The 24,785-nt window shown below is 40.7% G+C and overlaps 2 protein-coding genes across 4 annotated transcripts; one reads left to right on the top strand and one right to left on the bottom strand.

Moving 5' to 3' along the window:
* The first annotated feature begins 6,603 nt into the window (after positions 1 to 6,603).
* Positions 6,604 to 10,196, top strand: gpha2 (glycoprotein hormone subunit alpha 2). Its single transcript, XM_085269599.1, has 3 exons — positions 6,604 to 6,712; positions 9,814 to 9,998; positions 10,092 to 10,196. The coding sequence occupies exons 1-3, from the start codon at positions 6,604 to 6,606 to the stop codon at positions 10,194 to 10,196; spliced, it is 399 nt and encodes a 132-aa protein (XP_085125725.1).
* Positions 10,197 to 11,492: 1,296 nt separating this feature from the next.
* On the bottom strand, positions 11,493 to 24,781 carry majin (membrane anchored junction protein). Of its 3 annotated transcripts, none has more exons than XM_085267220.1 (10): positions 24,574 to 24,781; positions 24,273 to 24,389; positions 22,421 to 22,466; positions 22,247 to 22,322; positions 21,963 to 22,061; positions 21,341 to 21,357; positions 20,958 to 21,088; positions 15,195 to 15,261; positions 12,239 to 12,306; positions 11,493 to 11,766 (listed from the first exon to the last, which is right to left on the bottom strand). In XM_085267220.1, exons 2-10 carry the CDS (start codon positions 24,371 to 24,373, stop codon positions 11,721 to 11,723), a joined length of 651 nt encoding a protein of 216 aa, XP_085123346.1. In that variant the 5' UTR covers positions 24,374 to 24,389; positions 24,574 to 24,781; the 3' UTR covers positions 11,493 to 11,720. The 3 variants fall into 3 exon arrangements, with proteins under 3 accessions (XP_085123346.1, XP_085123345.1, XP_085123347.1); XM_085267219.1 differs by having other exon boundaries at positions 24,616 to 24,781; XM_085267221.1 differs by having other exon boundaries at positions 12,239 to 12,303; positions 24,616 to 24,781.
* Positions 24,782 to 24,785: the final 4 nt, after the last annotated feature.

The following is a 24,785-nucleotide window of genomic DNA, read 5'->3' as shown; positions in this document are numbered from 1 at the left end:
AGAAAAAAAAACAGGTAATATGCAGTGCACTGTTTGCAAGAGCTCTTCGTCAGCATGTAATACTTAAAGGCATTAAGGAAAACACACTATAAGCAAACAAAAACTATGGGACGCAGTTACCTGTACCATAAAACAGGCTTCAAACACATTAAAGATGACATGGGTGAAAATAAAAGGGAAAGCTAATGCAAGGGAGGTGAGGGCTGTTAACTCGCTATTGATCATATGAGTCATCACATTAAAGAAATGGATGGGTCATTATTACCATCACTGGGGTTAGCAGGTGAAACCTCCGCGGGACCCTCAAAACCGGCACCAAAGGAAACAGCCCTCGTTACAGGAGACGCAAAACATCTTCAGAAACCTAAAGAGGTCCATTTGCCTTCTTTTCAAACTCTCAGATTACTGGACATGGCATCTGCTTGTCTGCCATCAGAGACATGACAGCAGTGCACATGAAAGGAAATGGTAACAATTACAATGTATTTACTGAGTAACGCTCCAGATGTGGGCAGATTTGCATTAATTCCAAAGGCAGGCTGGTCAAAGGCTTTCTACCCATCAGTGTGTGAAGCACTTTGCTTACCATGACGCACTGTTTCTTCTTCACTCACCTTTATTCGCTCCCTGTGTGGTTATACACAACTCCACGTGTAATTTCTTCCACAGTTTCTTTTGTCCCGTCTTCCTCCCTTCATCTCCAACCAGTCTCGGCAGATGGTCGCCTCTCCCTGATCCCGGTTCTGCTCCTTCCTGTTAAAAGGGAGTTTTTCCTTCCCGCTGTCACCAAGTGCTTGCTCGTAGGGCGACGTTTGATTGCTGGGATTTTGTCTGTACTAATGTAATGTCTTTACCTTACAATAATACGAATGAAGAGTTATAAGCTGCATTCGTAATCTGTACTGGCACATTCCACAGGCACATGCTAAATGCATGCTAAGTCGCAGACTAATAAAATGGTAGAATTACTTCTTCTTCTACTTGGACTGGCTCCACCTCATAGCAAGCCAGATTATTAGTCAAATATTTCAATTAAAACAAGGCAGGAAGGCACCAGCAGCACAAACACAGTTACGAGTTCCAGTTCAGTACCTTCAATTACTGGAGGTGAAACCCACCCAACCCAAAACAGTCATGGCTCCTTAGTAATCAAGCAATCCCCTCACTCCACTCCAAGCCTTCACAATGTCCGAGTGCATGAACCAAGTTGAGTTGATATGAAGAGGGAAACTATAGAGACTGAAAAACAGGCTGTAAACATGCTTTTGAACGCTGTAAAGTCGAACATTTCAACTCAGCAGTCTGTGGTTATTGTTTCACTTTTACAGCCAGCCTCAAGTGGCCGTTAAGGGAACTGCAGTTTCTGACACATGCCCACAGCTTGCCTCCTGGTTTACCTACAGATTACAAAGGATTTAGCACTGTATCAACAGTGAGAGATCAAGTGGTTAAACAGTGTGCTGTAAGTGAAATGGAAATAAGTGTGAGCAGCTTCACATGTCAGGCATCTTCAAATAAATCTCACACTGTTTAAATGGATGCAGGCACAGTTTAATCCAGTAAGTGACATCCTGATGCTCCTCAGCACGCTGACTGTCAGATGAGTTCACAGGAACACATTCCACAGGCTTTTGCTCTGCTTTTTGTAGACAATGCTGGCCTTTTTATATTTCCACTCCTCCGTGTGTGTGTGTGTGTGTGTGCACGTGTCCTCAGAATGGTACACCTTGAGCTCACTTTGTGGAAACTCCACTTTCCTCCTGTCAGTCTAAATTAGTTAAGTGTTCTATGTGTGTGTCTGTGTTTCTGTGAGCTTGTGTGTGCAGTCTGAGATATACGATGCTATTTCAGATGCACACAAAGTAGTTATGTACAGCTGATTTGTGTCACTTGTTGGAACTATAAAGATACAGAAAAAGTAAAAGACTGTATGCTTGTTAATTTGTGCGTCTGTGGGTCTGTGTGTGGTGTGTCTAAGGTTGTTTGCATTATCAGTGGAAGTAAATGGGTCGGCAGGATTAAAACATCATCTTAGAAACAGGAAAACTTTGTCTAATCCTCTCCGTGCATTGTCTCTGCGCCCAAAATAACACACACGTAATTTATCTCAAACTCACATCGACTTCAACACTTTGACAGCACACACAATATCCCGTCAGACGTGATGATACACACACGTACGCCGCTTAGAATAACAGTCGCACACAATATCCCTACCCTCACTTCAGACACACACACGCACACAATGAGATTAAAATAACAGGGCAGAAGTGGAAGCGGACACATTAATGATATTATAGTTATTCAAGACGCCATGGTTTCCATGGCAGCTGAAAGCGACGGGGACACTGAGCGATACAAACATCAGTCACCCCGCTGAGTCACCCTGGAGTAATATGTGTGTGTGTGTGCGTGTGTACGCTTCAACTCAGTTCATTGACTCCTGATGAGGTGCTGTGGCCCTTTCAGATTTATAACCTCTCTCTGTCTCTCTTTCTTTTTGTTTCTGGTTGGCATGGAATAAGAGGAAACACACACACACACACACACACACACACACACACACACACACTGTGACCGTCCATGACACTTGGGGTCAACAGGCTAATAGTTTTATGACTCCGTGTGTGTATAGGTGAGGGGTTCACGGTGATGATGTCACACATTCCATTTTCCATTGACATAACTGGAGTGGGAATGTTTGGGGTAGAGGGGCCATATTGATAATTGTGTTTTCCTAAGAAGGTGTGTGTGTGTGTGAGAGAGAGAGAAGAGTGTGTGAGGCTGCACACACTGGAAGCACCAATGTTCTCAGGGGTTGAACTGCTTTGCAGTACCATGGAGATATAACCGCTTATGTCATTCAAATAAAGTGTTCAGAGTGTCCTGGTAGTGAGAAACGTTACCATGTTTTAGCTACAAACTCAAAGTCATGATAAAAGTGAAATTCATGTATGTCTTGTCAATAATGCACATGTCATTAATATTGTTACAGTTATAGTTACAGAATATCTCTCCATCCCGGACAGCGTCATTACTATTTTATATTTCTAATTTTCTAATGATGTATTGATATATTTTGCAATGTTGTTTTCAGTGTTGTTCACAGTGAGACACTGTAGGTGTCGTTAAAAGCCAGGGAGCAGAAGCTGCAAGGAAGAAAAGCCCAGCTTTCTAACTTTTGCCTACAAGCAACAGGCTTGAAATTTTAAAAATGTTTCTAATCTATGTATATTTTTATTTATTGATTCCTTACAGTGCAAATCAGCCGATTCTTTTCTAAAGCCATTTTTTTTATTGTGGTGTATAAATTATTATCATTTGCTATTGTAAAGTAAAATAAAACAATTCCACTAAATAACTTACAGTAAACATTTTGTTTTAATTAAAAAAAATGTTTAATCAGAATCATATTTTTAATGCTAAAATATAATAATTGCTATTATCAGTGAATTTTAAAATCTGTGCTTTTACAAAAAGTAGTTTATTAAGACGCCAAAAATGATTACAGTCTTTAAAATGATGGCTTTACTGAACAGGAAAATCAGATTTACTGGTTAAATCTAATGTTTCATTAATTTCCCAAAGAAGTCCAGCATGTGGACTAAATATAAAAATGTGACTTTAGTAATTTAGTAATTTGTTTTAAACCAATTTAAAGTTCTAAAGTATTAGTGTTTTTATGGCTGATGGTCTAAATCTTTTGATAAGACTCATGGGACTTGGTATTTTTGCATTTTCTCTCCACATTTATCTATAAGTAAATCACAGAGCAGAATCTTTGAAGGCACGTATAGAAAGCGAAGTTTTGATAAGAGCACAGAGCAGCCCTCCTGTCTTACTCACTGTTGTTACCTTCAGAAATTGCTTGCAGAGTTTCACCTTCTAACATCTTTTGATCTCGAGTGACAGTTTCACTCAGAAACATCTGTTCAAAGAACCCAAACCAAAGTTAAGTTTTATTGACTTTATTGACTTCTTAAAATCGTCTCTACTGGCACAGTATCCAGTTCTGTCAGGGGCATAGATGGCTTTAAAAGGTCCACAGTTGTATAGCCTAACATCAGTGGTCTACTCGGGTCCCAGATTCTTTCTCACAGCATTAAATAAAACTCAATGAAAAACCAAAGACATTAAAGTATCCCTCGGGAACCTTTTTAAAGATTTACACAGCCATCAGCGGTCTGATCTGGCAGTTTGGGACATTAGCGACATGTTGCTGAAGCTGCTGTTAAAAATCCAACTAATAATGTGGGAGTCTATTAAAAGAATGTCTTTACCTGCTGGAGTTTGGATGAGGGTGGTTGCTAAGCTGACTCTCTCTGTTCATGATGAGGAAGAAGAGAAGCAGAGCCAGCTGTTCCCCACAATATACAATATACCTACCATGTGTCTCTCTCTCTTACTAACACATACACACACAGTTGACCCAAACCCACAAAATCTTCGGACCTGACCCCGTCCTTCCTCCGGCAGCCACAAATGGAAAAGCCAGCCCGACTCTGTATGGGCTTGTGTGAGGTCCGCCTTTCAGTTCACTCGTGCTGTGTATCAACTGGCAACCGAGGCCTACAACATTATTATTTCCTGTGTGATTTGTGTGTGTGTCTCCGTGCATGCATGTGGGGCAAAGCTGTGAGCTTGATGGAAAACCTATCTAGTTTTCCTCTGTGTCACAGCAGCGGTCCCCTTAAAAAGGTTAAAAACTGGGGAGCCTGAGACAAAGGGGGAGGGAGTGGTGAAGGGATGGTAACACGCTCCAAGAAGAAGTCATTCAGGAAAAAACGGTTCACCTCGATTTTAGAATATAGAGAGAATTCAGTACCACAAGTTTTGTCGTGCAGGTAGAAAGAGCAGCCACAGAGGAGGAGAAAACGGGAGCAGAGGAAAAGGAAAAAAGCTTCAGACACACTCAGCTCTCTAATTGTGGGCGTGTCCAGAGCTAAAAGTGCCTTCGTTCTTACCTGTGTTACTTATATCCCTGCATGAGGCTCAGAACAAGCACTCTCTCACAGACACCTGTCAGACGACACACCCCTGCACTTGAGAACTCTCAGCTCTGCATCTCCAGGTAAGAGCCTTCTCCTTTTTGTTTAGTTTATTTTTTACACCAGATCTAAACTTTAATGCACTTAGAAATTTAAATCAAATGGTGCTTTTTTCTTTCTTAATTTCCTACAAACTAGATTATATTGACATTACTAAATTTTAAGGAAGCGCTTTCATCTTTTTTCTCGCTTCCTAACATCCTGCTGTGGGAGGATTTTTCATGTATTATATAATAAGAAACATATCACGGTAAAAGCACGTCTTGCGTCATATCAAGTATCCATAAATATGAAAAAATGCTATTTTTTATTCATTTGCATTTCTCAAAAATACATCCAAATGATGCAGTTTGTAGAAAAGAGTTTTGCAGGGGTTTTATTTTGAAAGTCATGACTACAATTGTATCCCTTTGTTTTCAAAATTATCTTTGCAAAACTAAGCAAAGTGAATATCATTTACACAATGGTTTTTTGGAGTCCGTAACATGAAAACAAACAAACATATATAACACACTAATATGTATTTATTTTAGTGTATCATATTCACGGGAAGAGCTTTAGGGTTAAGGAAACAGGTTAAGTTAAAGCTAAATATTTATCTTTTACTTTTTTATTTTCAGAGAAGCCTAAAACTTTTCCCAAAGGGGGGAAATTTCTACTGTCATGCGGTCATATGTAAGCGGCTTGACTGTTGATTTGGTTGCACAGGCAGTGTTAATGGCATCCCCCAAGCCTTTCTGCCAATGCCACAGTCGTGATTTCTCAGAAGTAGAGCTGGAAAGAGCTGCAAATTTAGAGGCAGGGGTCAGCAGCGTGACTTTATTGTTTGCACACGTGTGGGTGAAGTTGGTGGGTACGTCAAACCTACGATGTTCAGGCTCATCGATCGCGACTTGTGTTCGTCTGCGTGTGCGCTTGACATATATATTTGTGGCTGTGTACGTTCTGTGAACTTAAACGGAGTGCGTGCGTGCGTCAGCGGGTACCTGTTAAATGAAGCAGACTGTAAAGATAGAGACAGTGTTGTCTTTATTCACATCAGCCGTTACTCAACCGAGTGACACACAGGCAGACATGCAGGATGGGAAACCACCTTGGCAGAAAGAGCAGGAGGCTCTCAGGAGGCCATTCATTTGAGGGGAAAGTTCATCCTGAGAAGATTTTAAAAAAGGCATCGTGGCTTCTTCATGGCCCAGAAGACCAAATGCAAATCTGATTTAAGTGACGTAATGACTGGCTCCAACTTTTTTTTTGGCATGTTCTTCAAAACCAAACAATGCCTGCTCGGCTTAAAGAGGTTAAACTCTCCAAGATTTTACAGGAAACCAGGCAATAAAATAAGACAAAGCTGAAAAACTCTTTTGTGCAGCAATAATCATTCTGAGCCGTCCTGAGGCTGCTCTGATTTATTGCGCCAAGGATCGGAAACCACTGGCCCTGTGCATTTTGCATGATTTCCTTAAAAGCTGGGGACAAAACACTTTTTCTCTTTCCTGGGTTCTTGTAGCAACATTTAACGTATCCCTCTGTTTGAACCATTCAGATGTCGCTGTGCATGACCTCACATCTCTGCCTGCTGGCCCTACCAGTGATCTCACTCCTGCTGCTCTCCTCTTCTATTGGTTGGAGCTCCGATGTCCTCACCCCAGGCTGTCACCTTTACCGTAAGTTTTGAACTGTATAGTTCAGTTTCCAGGTCTAAAGTTTGTGGAAGAGGTAACCAGAAGAAATTCACAGATGATTCGCGGATTCAGTATGCTCATACTACGGAAATTACCCCACCTTTGGCTGCACAGTTTTATGCGATATTCAATTCCCAAACCTCTTCCAGTGTGGGCTGTTTCTCAGCAGACACTGTAGCCCCTTTCCAAACTGTAAACCAAACAGGAACCAAATTTTGGGTGTTTTTCTTCAAATATAGGTTCACCAACCAGAATGGAAACAGTTCGGTGTTGCTGCAGTGTCCACTTAGATATACTTTTTTGTTCAAAGTTAGCTTTTAGCATTAAATCCTCACAGACTTAAATTATGTCCTATTCTAGCAGCATTATCCTGACAGTGCCAAACCATACTTTTCATAATTGTGGTTTGGATCTTTTTTATTTTAACGTATTTTACTTTTTCATGGATGAATAACCTCAGAGACTGAGGTCTGATTTAAACTGACTTATAGGCTTTTGCATTTATAAACATGACCGAGAAACAATAGTCCCACAATCAATTTGTATGTACTTGTCAAAGTATCATACATCCACTTTCTTCCACTTATCCAATTCAGCGGCCCCGCGGGGTTCTGGAGTTTATCCCAGCTGCCATAGCATGAGCTGGGTACACTCTACAGGACGCCAGGCTGTCCCAGGTCAAAATATCATTTTGACATTTTCATTGTGGACTTAAAAAGTACACTCAGCATTTTTTTTTTTTTTTGGGGGGGGGGGGGGGGGGGGAGGGGGGGTATGTAATAAAAGGTAAATGGACTAGTTCTTATATAGTGCTCTTCTATTAACTGCACTCAAAATGCTTTATACAACATGTCTCATTTATTCATTCATTCATATATGCACTTGTTTTCTATACCTTTTCTACCTAAGTGCTTTCTGTCTAACATTCCCACACTGATGGACGCACTGGGGAGCAACTTAGGGTTCAGTATTTACCTAAGGTTACTTGGGAGCAGCCCAATGCTGCCTTCTCATAAACTTATAATTCATGCATTAAAAATACATAGGAACTGGTCTGAAGTTGGTGGAAACCACCGTGCTCCACCATGTAGCCAGAGACCCACCACATTTGCAGTACACCAAAGCATTACGCCAGCTAATGCTAAGCTTGAGTGTCCATTACATTCTCACAACATATTAGTGCTAATTCACTAAGCGCCAAAGTGCACCAGTGTCACTTCAAAGAAAGTTTTATTATTGTCAGCAAATAGTAGCTGATAGAGGCTAACAATAGCTAATAGACAGTACAGTAGTTAAGGGTGGCAAAGTTTAGCATATCCTCACAAATCACCACAGTAATATTCTTCAGAAGCAAGAATGATGATTTGTATGGGATGATTTTCACAAATTTTTGTTCACAAATTTTATACCGTCTCCCAGTGTAAATAAAGTTGGACACTTTTCACATGGCATTGGCAGGTGAGGTGAAATGTGGAAATGGCAGCCTTCCACAGATAGGGAAAAACTCCCGGATGGATTCAGTCCAAACGGATCAGCTCAGTCTAAATTGAATGTTTTTTTGGCCGTTTGTCCTACAGCAGCCACCGTAGCAAGGACTATGCACTTGAATCTGAGCAGACAAGTATCACATGTGGAGTTCCCCAAGGTTCCATCTTGGGACCCCTTCTGTTTAACATCTACATGCTCCCACTGGCACAGATTATAAACAACAACAAAATAAACTATCACAGCTATGCAGATGACACACAAATATATATCACAATGTCACCAGGAGACCGAGGCCCTGTACAGGCTCTTGGTAAATGCATTGAGGAAATCAATGACTGGTTGTGCCACAATTTTCTCCAGCTAAACAAAAACAAAACTGAGGTAATAGTCTTTGGTGCCAAAGAAAAACGATTACAGGTCACCAGAGAACTTCAATCTATACATCTAAAAACCACAAACCAGGCGAGAAATTTGGGTGTAGTGATGGATGCAGACCTAAACTTAGAAAAACACATTAAGACAATAACAAAGTCAGCTTACTATCACCTCAAGAATATATCAAGGATAAAAGATCTGATGTCTCAACAGGACCTGGAAAAACTAGTCCATGCATTCATCTTTAGTAGGCTAGATTACTGTAACAGCATCTTTACAGGTCTACCTAAAAAATCAGTCAGACAACTACAGCTCATTCAGAACTCTGCTGCTCGAGTCCTCACTAAGACCAAAAAAGTGGACCACATCAGTCCAGTCTGAGGTCCTTACACTGGCTGCCTGTCCGTCAGAGCATAGACTTTAAAGTTCTGATGCTGGTCTATAAAGCTCTGAATGGTTTAGGACCAAAATACATCAATGACCTCCTGACCCAGTATGAACCATCCAGATCCCTCAGGTCATCTGGATCCGGTCTTTTATCAGTTCCCAGAGTCAGAACCAGACACGGAGAAGCTGCATTCAGCTTTTATGCTCCTTATATCTGGAACAAACTCCCAGAAAGCCTCAGATCAGCTGAAACACTCAGTTTATTTAAATCCAGGTTGAAGACTCACCTGTTCTCAGCTGCATTTGAATAAAGCACCAAATCCACACTTTAAGCTTAAATTTCAAAACTTACATTTAACTACTGATTTTATCTACTGTTCTGATTTTATCTGTTTTGCTTTTATATACTGTTGTTTGTTTGTTTGTTTGTTTGTTAATTAGTTAGTTAGTTTATTTGCTTGTTTTATTCAATTTTAAATCATGCTTTTTATTTGTTCTTGTTTCTAATGTCTCTGTAAAGCACTTTGAATCACCTTGTTGTTGAATTGTGCTATACAAATAAACTTGCCTTGCCTTGCCTTGCCTTGAATTGGGAGAGGTAAGAAAACAGAACTCAGTTGATTGGAATCTGCAATCTACTGATATCTAGTGGTGAGAAAATGTACACATTGAGAACTCTTATGCATTTCATTGTATGACAGTGGGACATAACTAAGCACTCTTGGACTTAGTGGGAATGCATATCAAAGACCATGATTCTTTGGGAGTGAGCTATTGGTTAGTCTTAAATTCCTGCATGGATCTGCAAACCTGTACTTTTCCCCCTCCTCCAGCCTTCAACGTGACCATCCGCAGTGACCGTCGCGGCACATGTAAAGGCACCCATCTGGTCTACGCCTGCGTGGGCTACTGTGAGTCCAGTGCCTTTCCATCCAGATACTCAGTACTGATGGCCTCCAACTTCACCCACAACATCACTTCCACTTCACGATGCTGCACCATTAGCAAGGACGCCAAGGTAAGAGGTGGGAGATGTTGAGGAAACAATTATAGGAGCAACTACTGCTTCATTTTTACTGTTGTTCATTTTCTTTGGCTTCTCTTCACTTAGGTCAAAGTTCGCCTGGACTGCCCGCAGGGTCGTCACCATAACGAAATAGAGATCCTGACAGCGAAGGCGTGTCGCTGTGACATGTGCCGCAAATCACGCTATTGATACACAATGATATTATACTGCATACTAATGTTAACCACAATGAGAAACCAGGTTACAGTGTAGGCAGTAAAATACTGACAACTTTTCTTTTTCTGTCCATTTTGGCTTGTTTGAACAAAATTAACTTTAACTGACATTGTAATATGGTACTTTCATAGCAGGGCCTCCTTCACTAAAGTGGACCTATTATGCTTTCCCTTAATTTTGTGAAATATATATACTTTGCTTTAGTGGTGGACGCTCATATTAATTAAACTCATCCTTAATATGGTCATCAGAAGCACAGAGTTTTGGCTATAAACATATATATAGTTTACATATATAGCACACAATTCAAATCTTTTGTTTAAGACAGACAGCCAATCAGAACAAAGTGAGCCTGAGGTGAGGGGGAGGAGCTAAAACGACTTATTTCTGACAGCAGAAGAGCTGAGGGGCTGCACCAAGGCTCAGTATTAGATAATTAAAGATTAATCTGATATGTGATTCATGCAAAGCTACTCTAGTAAAGTCCAAGATCGAAAATGAGCATAACAGGAAATGAAATAACAAGAGATCCAAAATAGAAAAGCTCCCGGCAGTACTAAACGTACTAATGACCACGACACCCTGAAATTGTAGACAGTAAATTCTCTGGCTACAGATCTAACTACTTTATTACTGGATGAAAAATTCACGCTTTTTAATGTGCTGTTAGTTTTTTTGTGTAAAATGTGATGTAAGAGAAACTTGATTGACATGCTTTGAGTTTAGGCTGTAGAAACCATTCTGTCACACACACACTGCACACAAACTAAACATTTTTATAGTGTTGCCTCGGGGCTTTGAGGCTTGGCAAACACTTCATAATTCAATCATCTTTCATCACACTTTGTGACTCAGTAGCAAGTGTCAGGACACAGATATAATCAAACTCGCAGGAACCGAAAGTCAGATTTAGAATGACTTTAATATAAAATGAATGAAAACATAGCAGTCGATAAAACAGTCGAGTCATGTCTTTGTTGACTTCGATTAACAAAAAAGTTGAAATACCGTCTTTGGAAACAACGTAAAGCTCAAATATATGAGGAATGTCATTCTTGTAGTAACCACTAATCACAGTCATGAGACCAAAGAATGTACACAATTTATTTATATTTAAGAATCTGAACTAAAGTCATTTTGTAAATAATATCTATTGATGAAACCAAAGAATGTTGGAAATGAAAAAGAGGAACAATGCACTGTGTAATTTGTAATGAAACTGTATGTCAATAAATTTCTATTCTGCAACTTTAAAATAATTTCTGTGAATTTTCTATTTTTTTTTCTTAACAACCACGCACAAATAAACTTAAGCGGTCACATAACATGCCTAACCACAACCTCTATCCCTAAGCTTAACTTTAAATTCAGCCTTGAATTAAGTGATAAATGTTGAGTGAGTTTGTGCTCCTATGAACCTCATTCATCACTGACTCACTGTACACGCATCATATCAATAAACAATTCAGTTGGTAATATTACTGAGGAAATGCTTTTCTAATTCTCTGGATCTTTGACGAACAATGAGAAAGGGAAGACATGGCTGCAAAGAAAAAAAACAAAGACTTTTAGAGATTGTTGCAGTGAACGAAATGCACATTTGATAACATTAAGACAGGGTTCTTGGGCTCAGTCCACAGAGCTGCTACCGTATTTCATTACCACCACGAAAAGACTTGTTAAATGGTTTGGCATGCTCGTTCAGAACATGCTCATGTCAGTCCTTGATATGCCTAAGGACATCGGGCGACTGTGAGCAGGCATTTCGCAGGAATACTGTAATTTCTGTGCTTACATGCACAGGAATTACAGCATTCCTGCAGAGTGGGACTTCCCAACCCATTGTAATCTTTGACATCTTATTTTATCAGCAGATCGACCGTACAAATCAGCTCTTGTTTCTCCCCTGGGTGTAAAAAATCAATTAACTGTCTGACTGTTACCCTGCTGTGTCTGCCTGCAGCATTCAAGGAAAAACTCTACTGATGGTGTTGGCACTGCACTGTCATACTGACCTGGCCAGCTGCTTCAGAAATCCTGGTCTCACAGGTGTCCCCTGCTCCTGCAGTACTATCTCAGGCTGCTTTTATTTAAAAAAGAGAAGAAAATATAGATAAATAACACACACCTGCTATAACTTGTTTTCACCACTTTTCCCATATGGTGATATAACCCCAAAAAGCATAAAAAACCCAAATACCCCCAAAACAAATCTAAAATGTTCAAGTATGTGAATTGACCAGGACAGAGCCACAAAAGGGCATAGGAAGAGATGCATTAACTAAGCCAGTATGAGGTTTTCAGTGGTCCATTCAACAGCCAACTTGTTATGTGCACTTTTTCAACTCTTGTTAACTCAAATATGTAACCAACCAATCACATTGCATCGCTCAATGGCTTTAGACGTGAAGACATGGTCCAGACAACCTGCTGAAGTTCAAGCTAAACATGTGGAACCTTAAAACAGATGGGTTATAGCAGCAGAAGACCCCACCAGGTACCACTCCTGTAAGCTAATAATGGGAAACTGAGGGTACAATTCATGAGGTCACCATAACTGGACAATTGAAGATTGGAAAAATGTTGTCTGGTCTGATGAGTCTGATTTCTGCAGCAAAATTCAACTTGGTCTGAATGTGGTGTAAAAACATAAAAGTATAGATCCCTCCAGCCTTATATGAATGGCTCAAGTTGGTGTTAGTGGTACACAATTGGTACTCTTTGGGTCTCGTAGTACTACTTTAGCATTATTTAAACGCCACAGCCTCTCTGAATTCTGTTGCTGACCACATCCATTGGTACACAACCACAGTGAGCCAATCGTCTGATGCCTACTCCCAGCATGATAACGCAACACGTCACAAAGCTCAAACCATCTCAACCTGGTTTCTTGAACATGACAATGAGTTCTTTGTACTCGTATGGCCTCCACAGTCACCAGATCAATCCAATAGAGTAGATTTGGGATCTGGCGGAACAGGAGACTTACATCACAGATGTTCAGCAAACAAATGTGTAGCAACTATGTGATGCTGTCATGTGAAAGACTCAGAGAAAAATCTCTGAGGAATCTTTCCAGCACCTTGTTGAATCTGTGTAATGAGAAATTAAGGTAGTTCTGAAGGCAAAAGCTGAGCCAAACTGATAGTAGCAAGGTTTACTGAACAGTAATAAGGTGACCAGCAAGTGCACATTTGGCTGTTTCGGTGAACAGAAACAGCCAAATGCGACCACAAAATTCTTTCAGTAAGTCCTGGGTTATTCAAAGGAGCTTGCAAAGAAAAGCGTCTGGACTTCTTTAAGTTGCTTGAAGACGTTTCACCTCTCATCCTAGAAGCTTCTTCAGTTCTAAGGTCAAATGGTGGAGAGTCCCAGATTTAAACCTAGTGGGAGTATCGTCCCCAAAGAGGGACAAAAGGACCCCCTGATGATCCTCTAATCCACTGAGCCAAGGTATGAAACTGGGTGTGGGTCCCAATCAGCCAGAGTTTCGGGTGAGCTCATTGTGAAACCTGGCCCCACCTTATCATGCGAATTCCTGAGGTCAGATGGCCCAGGATGGGACTGGGCGTTAAGGCGTCTGGGGAGGGATCTCAAAACTGGATTATAGATGGCAGAGAGTTGGTGTCGTAAACCACTGCCTCTGTTCAAAGATGGTCGCTCACAGTGGACATAGATGGCTTCTTTCACTCCTCTTTCAAACCATCTGTCCTCTCTGTCCAAAATGTGAACATTGGCATCCAATTTTTGAACAGAGAGGAGTGAAAGAAGCCATCTATGTCCACTGTGAGCGACCATCTTTGAACAGAGGCGGTGGTTTACCACACCAACTGTCTGCCATCTATAATCCAGTTTTGAGTTCCCTCCCAAGACGCCTTAACGCCCACTCACATCCTGGGCCATCTGACCTCAGGAATTCGCATGATAAGGTGGGGCCAGGTTTCACAATGAACACACCCGAAACCCTGGCTGATTGGGACCCACACCCAGTTTCACACCTTGGCTCAGGCGATTAGAGGATCATCAGGGGGTCCTTTTGTCCCTCTGCGAGGGGATACTCCCACTAGGTTTAAATCTGGGACTCCCCACCATTTGACCTTAGAACTGAAGAAGCTTCTCGGATGAGAGGTGAAACGTCTTCAAGCAACTTAAAGAAGTCCAGACACTTTTCTTTGCAAGCTCCTTTGACTACGATGACCTGGATGACTGAGAACCTTCACAGACAAGTCCTGGGTTACTAAAACTACATGTAAAAAGCAAACTACGGCCTTAAAATAACCACAAATTTGCAGTCAACATTAGTTTAAATTGAAATTAATTTCATAAAAATGTTTGCCATCCTTCTCTTAAAGCTCGTATGTACATTAACATCATCAAGACCACAACGTTCGAACATAATTCTTTTTAAAGCTTGCAGACTTGTATCGACACTTCCTTCTCAGCGTTAAGACAATAATAACTCAAAGGGCTGACATAACAAGTTTAAATCATTTTTTCCACTTGAAACAAATGCTGAAGGGGAAAAAAAGGAACAGAAGCGAGAGGTGGAAAAAGACAGAGTGGACAAATGTAGAAACAGAGGATCAGGTTAGATGAAAGGGCATGAACGAGAAAGGAACGGAGAGAGGGGTAATTTTGGATTTTACTGCTAATTAAACCAAAGCACATCACCACTCTCTCACATGCACACAATTACAGAGTTCTGTGTCTGATGTAATGCTATTATTAACCTTAATGACACTCGTTATCCTACCTGTCTGCGCTAATGTTAGCCTCGGGCTGCAATAAAGACAAAGATGCTACAAGAGTGTGTGTGTCAGAGAGGAAATGAAAGGGTGTTACAAGACTGACATTAGAGTTTGAAGCGTTGGAATCGTAACTCTAAACAATGACTGACGCTTCAATTTTACACGGAAGAGTGTGAGAATCGATCAGAAGTTACGAGTAAAACGTCGAACTGGAAAGGATCACCTTGTCAACGTGTCCTGGATCTTCTTTGGTCTTTCCCTGAGAGTGCTCACTGACCAAGTCCAACTTGCTGTAATTTAGACACAGACAACTTTCAAGTATCTGAGGAACTTTATTATAAATACAAGAAGATCTGTCAGTCAGTTTTGGTTGCCTCGGCAATAATTGTCCTGATTTAAGTGTGTTGGTGTGATCGTTTAAGTGTGCGTTATGCTCGCTCGGCCACCACAGATCGATACCTTTGTCATCAAATGGAAAATGTTCGCCTTTGATTTTTTTATTTTAACAAGCAAATAGTGGCTCCACAGATTAAGGTGATACATTTGAGGATTCAAAATAGGATTTAAATCTAGCCCATCTATCAGCATTCAGTCCTTTGCGTATTTGCTTAGGATGTTGTTAAAAAGTCCAATTCCATGTCTACTTCAGTTTTTAGAAACAAGGCCTTACATAACCTTTAAATGCTTTTGCTATTATTCACAAACCGTAGTACGATCAGTGAATGCAAGTACCTGACCCAGTCCCTGAGGCAGAGGAACAAGCAATCAAAATTTCAACTGGCTTTACAGCTGCTTTGAGGTTCTTCTGATGAGCAGCTGTCTCACTACAGCAAACATCTCTGTCGTTGAGGCCTGGTCTTTTGAAATTTGTGTTCAGCTTCTTTGTGATTGGTGACGCATGCAAGGTGGCACAACAGTTGCAACAGTTACCTGCAGATCCCAGGATAAAATTTTGGGATTGTTGAAGGATTTTTTTTCTTGGGCATGACACCCAGCCTCGAACGAACTAGCAGTCTTTAAAATATGATAATATGACCAAATTACACACATAAAAAAAACCCAGCAGACTTTTTTGGGGGGGGGGGGATATTGACGATCACCATGTTGCTTAAAAAAAATGAATGTATTCATATTAGTATATACATATCCAAGATAGTAGAGAGTGGTATTGCACTTTAATGCTGGCTTTCAAAAATTAAGGGACACACAGCAACTAGCTAACTTCTATCACCATAAGTCAGAACCCGGAATCACATCGTTGATGGCAGATCTTTGGTCATTTATTAGATCATCTAGTTTCTTTTACATTTCTACTAACTGTAACTAGTCTGCACAGTTCTTAAAAACTCTGACACTGTGACAGTAACAGCAAACAATCAGAGCTTTTGTCATTCTCTAAGTAGGTTCTACTATTTTCACAGAAAGCACCACCCAAGTCCGGCCAAATAAAGAACCTACTGTTAAAACATGTTAGTCCAAGAACTTTAATCTGCTAGGTCAATGACAAGAAATAAATAAAATACACACAAAAAAAGAGCAAAATAAGAACCAACTATTTGCCAAAAGCAAGTTTAAAAAGTTTTTTTTTTTGGTGCTTTTTAAAAGACACCACAGATCTCAGGCTCAATGTGAGAGATCTCCAGAGTCTGGGGCCACTTGTCACAGCTGGGGCAGCAGCCGTGGTGGAGTGAATGAGGACCCAAGTTGCAGACAGTGGTGGAGATGCGAGTGAGGTTTGTTTACAGTGCTCGATAACAAAAGACGAGGGCAGAACTAAACATGAACCTAAACTGGGGAAAACTAATAATAACAAAACCATAACTCACAAAGTCACAGCCGGGGAAAACGTAAGGAGGTACGCAGGGGATGAAGAGCTGGGAAGGAAGATCAGAGTGTGGCGTAGAGATGACCACAAGACGCAGAATGACACAGGTTACACAGACGAACCGACAAGGAGCACAGACTGACACCCACGATATGTACACACAAAAGGTAATCAGGTAATGGCACACAGGAGGGAAGCACAGCAGATGCTAATTCACAAGACGACAGGAAAACACAAGCTGACACAGTGATAACAGACCTTCAAAGTAAAACAGGAAATTCACAAAGACAAACTCAGGGACACGAACAGATCACAGGAGGGAGAACACTAAAGCACTAAACACAAGACCCAAACCCTAAGCCCTAATATAAAATAAGAATTAACACAAAACATAAGATGACACCAAAATGAAACACAAAATGCTGGGTCAACGACCGAGGACCATGACACCACTGTTGCAAAGGCTCTGCCTCCTTTAGTTCACAGCAGGCAGGCCCTGTTCACAACCACCTGCTAGGGATGTATGGATGTAAATGTCCACTTTAAGATGCTGGTGCTTGTCCATGCAGAGTTCTAAAAGTTAAAAACAGCATCTTAAAGTGGACCCTGAAATTGATGGGAGCCAGTACAACCGAGTTAGCGAGGGTCTCACATGGAAGTGTGTAGATTACAGTGGGAGAAATGTAGTGGAAGTACTTTGCCATGTGAGCAAATAACTACACAATGCCAGTTGTGTATGAAATTTGCGCATAAGCTTCATCATTAACTGCTTCCTTATACTGGATCAAGTGTCTGGTTATCAAAATAGTACATGTCAAAAAAAAGCCAACCTTCCATGAAATATCCTTGTACATCTTTAGATCTAACATAATCTGCCATCCACACTATATTAGGTCAGTGAGCAAGTACAAAGAAACTCTACAAGCGCCCTTAAGGGCACTAAACTATTCATTTTTTCTTGTGACTAAGGAAACTTTCTGGTTCAGAAAGCTTCCGATTGGCCAGAAATCTTAAAAACAGCAGTGCTTATATGATTTGTGTGCAAAAAACAAGAACTTCTAAATCCAGATACATAGAGGCTTGAAAATAACCATCATTTAGAGTCAAGGCCCAGAAAAGAGAAAAGTGAACCAATGGTGGCTTGTGTTAAAAATACAATTGAGAGCCTAACTATAACTGATCCTGCTTCACAGGAAAACAGTAGAGATGTAATTCATTTTTATCAGGAAGTCCTAAAAACTCCCTCCTTCAGTTAATCCAAAATGCTGCAGCAAGAGTCCTGACAGGGACTAGAAAGAGAGAGCATATTTCTCCTGTTTTGGCTTCCCCTCATTGGCTTCCTGTTAAATCCAGAATTGAATTCAAAATCCTGCTCCTCACATACAAGGTCTTAAATAATCAGGCCCCATCTTATCTTAATGACCTTGTAGTACCATATCACCCTATTAGAGCACTTCGCTCTCGCTCTGCAGGCCTACTTGTTGTTCCTAGAGTATTTAAAAGTAGAATGGGAGGCAGAGCCTTCAGTTTTCAGGCCCCTCTTCTGTGGAACCAGCTTCCAGTTTGGATTCGGGAGACAGACACTATCTCTACTTTCAAGACTAGGCTTAAAAATCTCAGTGAAATTTTATTTCCTGTGAATTGGTTCTGAAGCTTGAGGCTGTGCCGTTTGCAGGGTGTGTGTGTGTTTCCTGAGTTTTAAAAAGGAGACACTTCTGTTTACATAAGTTAAAACAAACTAGATGGAACACGAGACCTTGTTTATGTGTGTGCACACATTTCAAATAATAATTTTCGCCCCACTGATCTGACTGTCAGAGTGATTGAGGTGGCGCCTCTTGCCTGTTTCATAACTGCAAGAACCACTGAAGCGTGCGTTTGTGTGTGTGAAACAAAGTGGTCGTCAAAATGAATGACTTAGTGATTTTATGAGCAAGGACACTGATTTTGATCCCTAAACTGTGCGTGTATAATACTTGTATGAACAAGTGTCCTCTTATTGTTCGCATCGTCTTATAACAGCAACATAAATGGACTCCGAAGGAGAACACAAAAATATGCACTGGCTTCTTTCCGAGAAAGTTTACCTATGTCAGTCACCTCAGTGACTCAGTCACCTTATTTCACCTGAAATAGAGTAAATCTAAACGAGGGTTAAGGCCCCCACTGGGTGACCCTTTGTCGAGCTCTGCGTGTACACAGAGCCAATACAGAAGCTACAAGATGTGCATTGGTGCAGTCCTCCAGATAGCCAAAAGTATGTCAGCTATGAGCCGATCCTATATAATAATAATCATCATAACAATAATAATTATAACGATTAAATAAAAAAGGAATACACCAGAAGACTAAAATATGTTAATCAATAGAAAAAAAGTGAGAAAAAGATGTCATCACATAAAAAGCAAGTCCTTAAAGGAACTGACTCTACAAGCTTTATGTCCTCTTCTAAGGCCCCAATTGAAAAAGGATGATGACCTTCAGACTGAAAACTTGACTTTGGAAAGGCTCCATCCGTGGATCTAACGCTGTGACTGGCTCAGATGAAGCAGAGGGCAGGTCCGGGCGTGCTTTAGAAGTTATTATTATCTTAAAATCAATTATAAAATGTACAGGGAGCAAACGGATTAATCCATGAAGTCAGGATAAGAACAATGTTATTCTGCAGTTTGCATTGGTTTTAAATCTAGAGCTGGATCTAATTTAGAGGAAGCAGAACTGGACAGCTTTTTGTTGTTGTTGTTGTGTTGGTCCGATTTAAATTGTCCAGTCAAATCTGTCCCCCTTTGGGTTCCAAAACAGCCCTGACCTGTCGAGGCACAGACTTCACCAGACCCGTGAAGGTGTGCTGTGGAATCTGACCATGCCACTTGCCCTAATGCTCTGTGGTCTAGTTCTGATCCTCACATGCCCATTGTTGGTACTTTCAGTAGTGGACAGGGGCCACCATGGACACCCTGACCAACACGCTCTCATCCCAACGTGGAACATACCGATGACTGTGACAAATTATCAGCATGTTTCTATTGGATTCAATTGACAACACAAAGCGTTTGATAAGGACACGGAAGGGTACCTTTCTCGTTACTATGTGACACCTAGGGGTGTGACACATCGTCGGTATGTTACACATTGAGATTAAAGCTCTGCCCTGACTGGTCTGTGGTTATGCAAACAAACTGTGATACTCTGTGTATTCTGACAACTGTCTATCAGAACCAATAATAACTTTTCCCCACAATCTGAGCTACAGTAGCCCGTCTGTTGGATCGTACCACACAGGCCAGCCTCCCCACGAACCTTGGCCATTCATGACCCTGTCTCTGTTTCACCACTGTTTCTTCTTTGGACCACTTTAATAGATACTGACCATTGCAGACGGAAACACCCTACAAGAGCAGCAGTTTTGGAGACGTTCTGACCCAGTAATCCAGCCATCACAGTTTGGTCCTTGTTAGACTCACTCAAATCGTTACGCTTTTTCATTTTTCCTGCTTCGAACATCAGCTTTGAAGATAAAACTCCATCTGCTATGTGCATCCGGGCTTCAGTGAGGCTCACCTTCTACGTCTATAGTTTGTTTACATGCTCAGTTGGCTCGCGCTCAAGTTTCTGCTGAAGAGCACCAATTTCTTCTTTTAACTCTCTTTTCAGTTTGCCTTTCAAAGTGCTTAGTTCGGTTTTTAGCTCTTGCGTAAGGTCTTTTATGTCTCTACCGATTGTAGCAAGCCAAACTCGGAGTGTCTCGTTGTGAACTTGGCGGTCCACTTCTTCTGTTGTGCCATCTTCGCTTTCCAAGACGATTCCAGGTTGTACCACAGCTTTGTATTGCTGCCGGTTCGTTTTTCTACTTCTTTGTTCATTCCCACCACCCATCATCTCACGTTTATTTGGCCTGTTAAAGTATGTGGTGGGTTTATTATGCCCAACTTAGGGGAGTAGCTAACTATGTGTCTGCTCTCTCGCCACCTTCAACTAGCTCACCATTTCACTTCAAACCAAGTGCAACTTCTGCTGTTTTCCATTAGCATAAAACTTGTCACAAGAGAACCAGGTGAGTGTTCAAGATATGCAATTTTTACATTTTCAAAGACAATTTTAAATGTTACAAATGGAGCAAATGCAGTTTGTGAGAGATGTATGTAGAGAGAGAACACTCACCCAGTCACTGCCACCCTGTTTTCGGCCTCCGTGTCATTGATTAAGTCCTTTAGTATGGCCTCCTCTAGTGGTGAATCTCTCTTTAACTGAGGCTCAGGAATGGAAGGGATGTGCTGCCTTACATCATTCTCCTACAGAAAGACGCTTCAATGACTTCCCAGCTCGACTGTACTGTTGTATTACCTGATTGCACTCTATTATATTATAAGGAAAACATCATACAACCTTTCATCTAGTCACTGATTTTAACTTTAAACTATGTGTTCAGAGCAGAACTTTTCGGCACTAACCACAGCAACATATATTTCTTTGTTTAATAGTTTGAATATAAAATGTAAACATTCTCTCGTGTACTCTTGTGAGTAACATAATAATCCACTCACCTCCACTGATTGAGACCCTGAAAGAACACAAATAAACTGACATGAGATATCATCATCCCTGAACACTATCCTTGATCATTGTTCTCATTTCCCAAGATTTTCTCTCTTTGATTCCTTCCCTTATTTCCTCGTGTCTTAAAGATGAGTTATAAAGAAGGCAGGTGTAAACCAACAGGGAAAGAATTTTTTTGTTTTGGAGCCATAATTTTAAATGAAAACAGTTAATATTAGGTATTGCACAATATAGCTGTGTTATGATGTATTGTTATATTTTATGGGCCATTTGACATATTTTATCTGTCAGATGAAGTGGAGTCATCCTTAAGAGATGGACAGAGGAGAAGCAACAAGGTGGCATAAAATAAAGAATAGAAAACTGATAAACCTCTATAAAGTATTCGTCCATGCCTCTGCTTGCATCTTGCTTTTGATGACACAAAAAGATAAATAAGGGTGACGAATTAAATCTCTCTTCCCAGATTCTGTCCTTAAAACATAATTTAAAAAAAAAAAAAAAGGTGAAAGTCAGTTTAGTTGAAGCTTCCTTTACTTTATAGTGTGTTATGTTAGTACGTCAGCTTTAAAGCTGCAAGATATCCAGCAGACGTGCAGCTGCCCTCACCGTTCTGCATGTTTTTCTCCAGGTAGAGGATAAGAGTGAAAGGGTAGATGCTCAGATTCATCTCATCATGTTTGCACACACTCTCCCACTGTTTCTTATCTGACAGCTACAGTTAACAAAATACACCAGGCAGGAGCTACCATTCACATTTTGACTTCTGTGATCCTTATTACATACCTATGGACTGTATTATATCAGTTTAGTAGCATAGGTAGAGAAATAATGGGTCAAATTGAGGGATGAAAGGCGCTTAAACGCAGAGATGATGCAGAGGTGAAGGATACAAGGAAAGATGATGTAATGGGTGGAGGAGAAGGGCTGAAGGTCATCCAGGTTGCCAAGAACGGTTCTAATAATTTCCTTAAAACAGAGAAGAAGAGGCACAAACATGAAAAGAGGATCTAAAAAAGAACAGTGTGTGAAAGAACACATGGGTGCTGAGAAGGATCCACAATTACCTCTAATTCCTGATTGAAGGCGACTTCTCCCATAACATCCTGTTGGCTGTTGAGACACACCCATTTGATGCTCACATAAAGTTTCTCTCTTAAAGAAGTTGTCAACTTATTACAAAAGCAGTAAGGTTAAATATAATATCTATCGTGTCACTAAAGGCTTTTTATCAACCTGGCCATCCTGCTTGGAATTCCCATACGAACTGTGCTATTTAAACCATTTCAGCATGAATAGTTTTCGATGACTGCAAGCTTCTTTGCAACCCACCTCCACCCCCTCTGTTACCACTGAGGTTCTGCTGCTGCTGCTTTGATAGAGTATGGGTGGACACCAGAGCAGAGCCATACTGTACGACCAAATATGACACACTGTGGTGAGAATATTTTGATTAAAGTTGTCCTGACAGAAATAGAAACGGTTAAGTGCTGCAGGGCTTTAAATGTGTAAAAAAAACATGTATGTTGTATTTTAAATAACAGAAAATAGCTTTAAGGCAGAATCAAGGATCACTCAGACTTTTATTATGGGGCATTATCCTGGAATATAGACATACAGCTCCAGTGAGATATGTTTCTCTTTTGCTGATCAAAATAACTGCCAGGAATCATATATCGTGATATATAACAGAAACCCTTATAAAGAGTGGCATTAAAAGCACGGAAATCATCAAAGCTTGAAGCACAGCTGTTTCCCCAACTGATTTGGGGATTGAAAACATTTTACAGTGCTTTAAAGAACTTAGACTATCAAAGGAAAAGGGATGTCCCACGTGGCAAGAAGAAAAAAGGTAGGTGCAACCTGAATCCTTACTTTCTCTGCAGCGCGTGTACTGATTTGAAGCTGTGCTGCAGGTTTGCTCTGCTTTGAAGACATACACGTGGAAGTGGAATCGTCTCAGGCTTAGACACAGTTAAATTATTTCATAGCTGAAAATGCTAGTAAAGCTCATTCTGGTTTGGAGAAAGACTACTAAGAAACGAGCAAACAAGAAAGTCTTCACTAGCACACAATTAGGATTCGACTGTTACCATGTTTATTTCTGCTTTTTTATGTGGGGATGTGACGTTGGTTCATTCTCTATACTGAAGAGAGGCAAAACGCACTAATCACAAAAATCACAGGAACACTTTGAAAACACATCAGATCTCAAACAAAGCCTTGTTTAGTAGAAGACTAAAGAGACGCTCGGTTTAAAGGCGCTTAGCATTACAGTTGTCTCTCACTGTGACTACGATGCTTGATAACTATACTGATATTGACTGAGTTGTGTATTAGGAATGAAAGCATGCAGAATTTCCTGAAAATGAAAATTATCAACCTAGAGAGTAACTGAACTCGAAAAACTCTGAAAATGGGCCGAAATTTCATTGGAGCAACTCAAAATGGTACCCAGTAATTTGCATGGCCCCTACGCGCTTGTATGCAAGCCCGAGAATGTCGGGGCATCCTGGAGGAGTCTCGCTACCTGTGAAACTTTTGTAGAGTCCAGGTATCAACTCATGCTATCAGCAGTGACAGTGATACTAGCCAGATGCAAAACTAGTTAAAAAAATAGTGACAAACGATCAGGAGGGGAAAAATGTCAGTGACGTCCACCCTCTAACACCGTTGCTGTGTTGGGGGTTGTCTTATTGTCGCCCAGTTGTTGTGAACCTTTAGTTAATTCCATTAACACTGCAGCAGCTGAAACTAATTAACAACCCCATCTGCTGTTTAACTGACCACATCAATATTGCTGAAGTTTAGCTAATATTAAGCTATACTCTGATTAAAAAGCCTTCCTTTCATTTTTCTGAGCTGTACACATATAAACTAGAGCCTGAGTACGAAACACTGTGTATAACACTGCCTTGCCTGTAGCTGGAGCCTCCTCTGATCGTGAACTTGTAGATGAAACTCCCTGCTTTAAAGAATCGAGTTTCTGGGAGAGGAAATGAGAAGGCCTGCAACGGCATAGTCGACCTAAATGAGCTTAGGAAATAAAATGAGAAAATTAGCCAATTCATGTATTCATTGTTATAGTGAGGATTCAATAGGAAATACAGCAGGGAGAAAATGTTCAGATAGCTATACAGGGCAGATTTCACATGCAGTACTGTCCTTACATATGTTAGAAAAACAAAATTTCTTTCTCGCTTTAGTTTTTTTTAATTACCGTATTGTCTAATGCTTAAAATTGCGACCTCGAATTCGCTACCTCGTTCACTGGGTTATCTCCGACCTCAAGCAGACCGTGAACAGTTAAATCTGTATCCGTCAATCAAACGTCTGATTCGTCTCGAGATTTGCTGAGCAGGATATATTCCCGCCTTCCGGCCGCTCGGGCTGCTGTGATTCGTTGGATCCCTCACGTCTTCTTCCAATCCA

Source organism: Mchenga conophoros, linkage group LG3 (assembly GCF_057382185.1).
Source record: "Mchenga conophoros isolate Kocher_MC1m ecotype Shallow Benthic linkage group LG3, M_conophoros_male_GT1.1, whole genome shotgun sequence".
NCBI lineage: Eukaryota > Metazoa > Chordata > Actinopteri > Cichliformes > Cichlidae > Mchenga > Mchenga conophoros.
Note: the sequence above shows the minus strand (reverse complement) of the source record. Positions and strands in the feature narration are given on the sequence as shown.